At 65.1% G+C, this 913-nt stretch overlaps 1 protein-coding gene across 1 annotated transcript in view; it reads right to left on the bottom strand.

Annotated features, from left to right (window-relative positions):
- Positions 1-290: 290 nt before the first annotated feature.
- SLC44A4 (solute carrier family 44, member 4) overlaps positions 291-913 on the bottom strand; it is a 10,240-nt gene continuing 9,617 nt past the window's right edge. The window contains exons 18-20 of the mRNA XM_014534510.1: positions 811-906; positions 658-742; positions 291-515 (exon numbers count right to left, since the gene is read on the bottom strand). Of these exons, the coding sequence (XP_014389996.1) occupies positions 394-515; positions 658-742; positions 811-906 (303 nt within the window). The 3' untranslated portion in view covers positions 291-393. The remainder of the gene's footprint in view (positions 516-657; positions 743-810; positions 907-913) is intronic.

The following is a 913-nucleotide window of genomic DNA, read 5'->3' as shown; positions in this document are numbered from 1 at the left end:
GTCCCGCCCCCACCCGCCGCTCCGCCGCGCTTCTGAGACTCTAATTGGCCCCAAACACTCGGACTCTTCACGTGACCCGTCAGCGCCTCTGAGCTAGCCCTCCTATTGGCTCCCTTTGAAGCGCCGCAGCTCGTGACCCGGGCGGGAATGAGGAAGGGCCGGGATGACTCCTCAGAGCCTTTTGATTGGTCGCAGCCGCTGGGGCGCGACATGGGGGCGGGCCTACTTTAAAGTGCGGGGCGGGAGGACAGGGTCTCATTGTCCGGAACGGAATGAGAGCAGTACCAGGCTTCTTGCGAAAACAAATGTGTCAATCTTTAATAGCATCTTTTTACTACAAAATCAGGGCCTGAGCGGAGGGGAGGCCGGGAGGCTGCGCGGGGCGGCGCCGGCTCAGGGCTTCTTCCCCTTGCCCCCCGGGGGCGCGGCGTTCTTCTTGCCGAGAATCTGCAGGAGCGCCTTGGACATGAAGTAGGGCCGGGCCGCGGAGCCATCGTTGCGCTCCAGGTCTTCCACTGCGCCGCGAGCAGGCATTAGCGGGCGGGGCGCAGGTTTGAGACTCGCAGCGGGGGCCATGCAACCCCGCCCCCCATTTGTCAGCTGGGACCATGATAGCACATCCCTCCCCGTGGTTGCACCGCGCGCGGGCGCACTCACGGAAGCAGAGGAAGAGCGTGTCCACGCACATGCCGAAGACGCTGAAGAAGCCGCTGGCGACGAAGTGGGCCCCCAGGACGGCGATCTGCGGGGCGCGGCCTGTTAGCGTTTCTCTGGGGCGCTAGGGGGTGCGGCCGGGAGGGGGCCACTCACCATGATGGGCAGCCAGTAGTAGTTGAGGGGGCGGCTCTCCAAGTCTTGGCCCAGCCCCAGGCGACCCGTGAAGAGGAAGAAGGACAGGACCCCTGTGGGAAAG

This window comes from Myotis brandtii, unplaced genomic scaffold (assembly GCF_000412655.1).
Source record: "Myotis brandtii unplaced genomic scaffold, ASM41265v1 scaffold130, whole genome shotgun sequence".
Classification (NCBI taxonomy): domain Eukaryota; kingdom Metazoa; phylum Chordata; class Mammalia; order Chiroptera; family Vespertilionidae; genus Myotis; species Myotis brandtii.
Note: the sequence above shows the minus strand (reverse complement) of the source record. Positions and strands in the feature narration are given on the sequence as shown.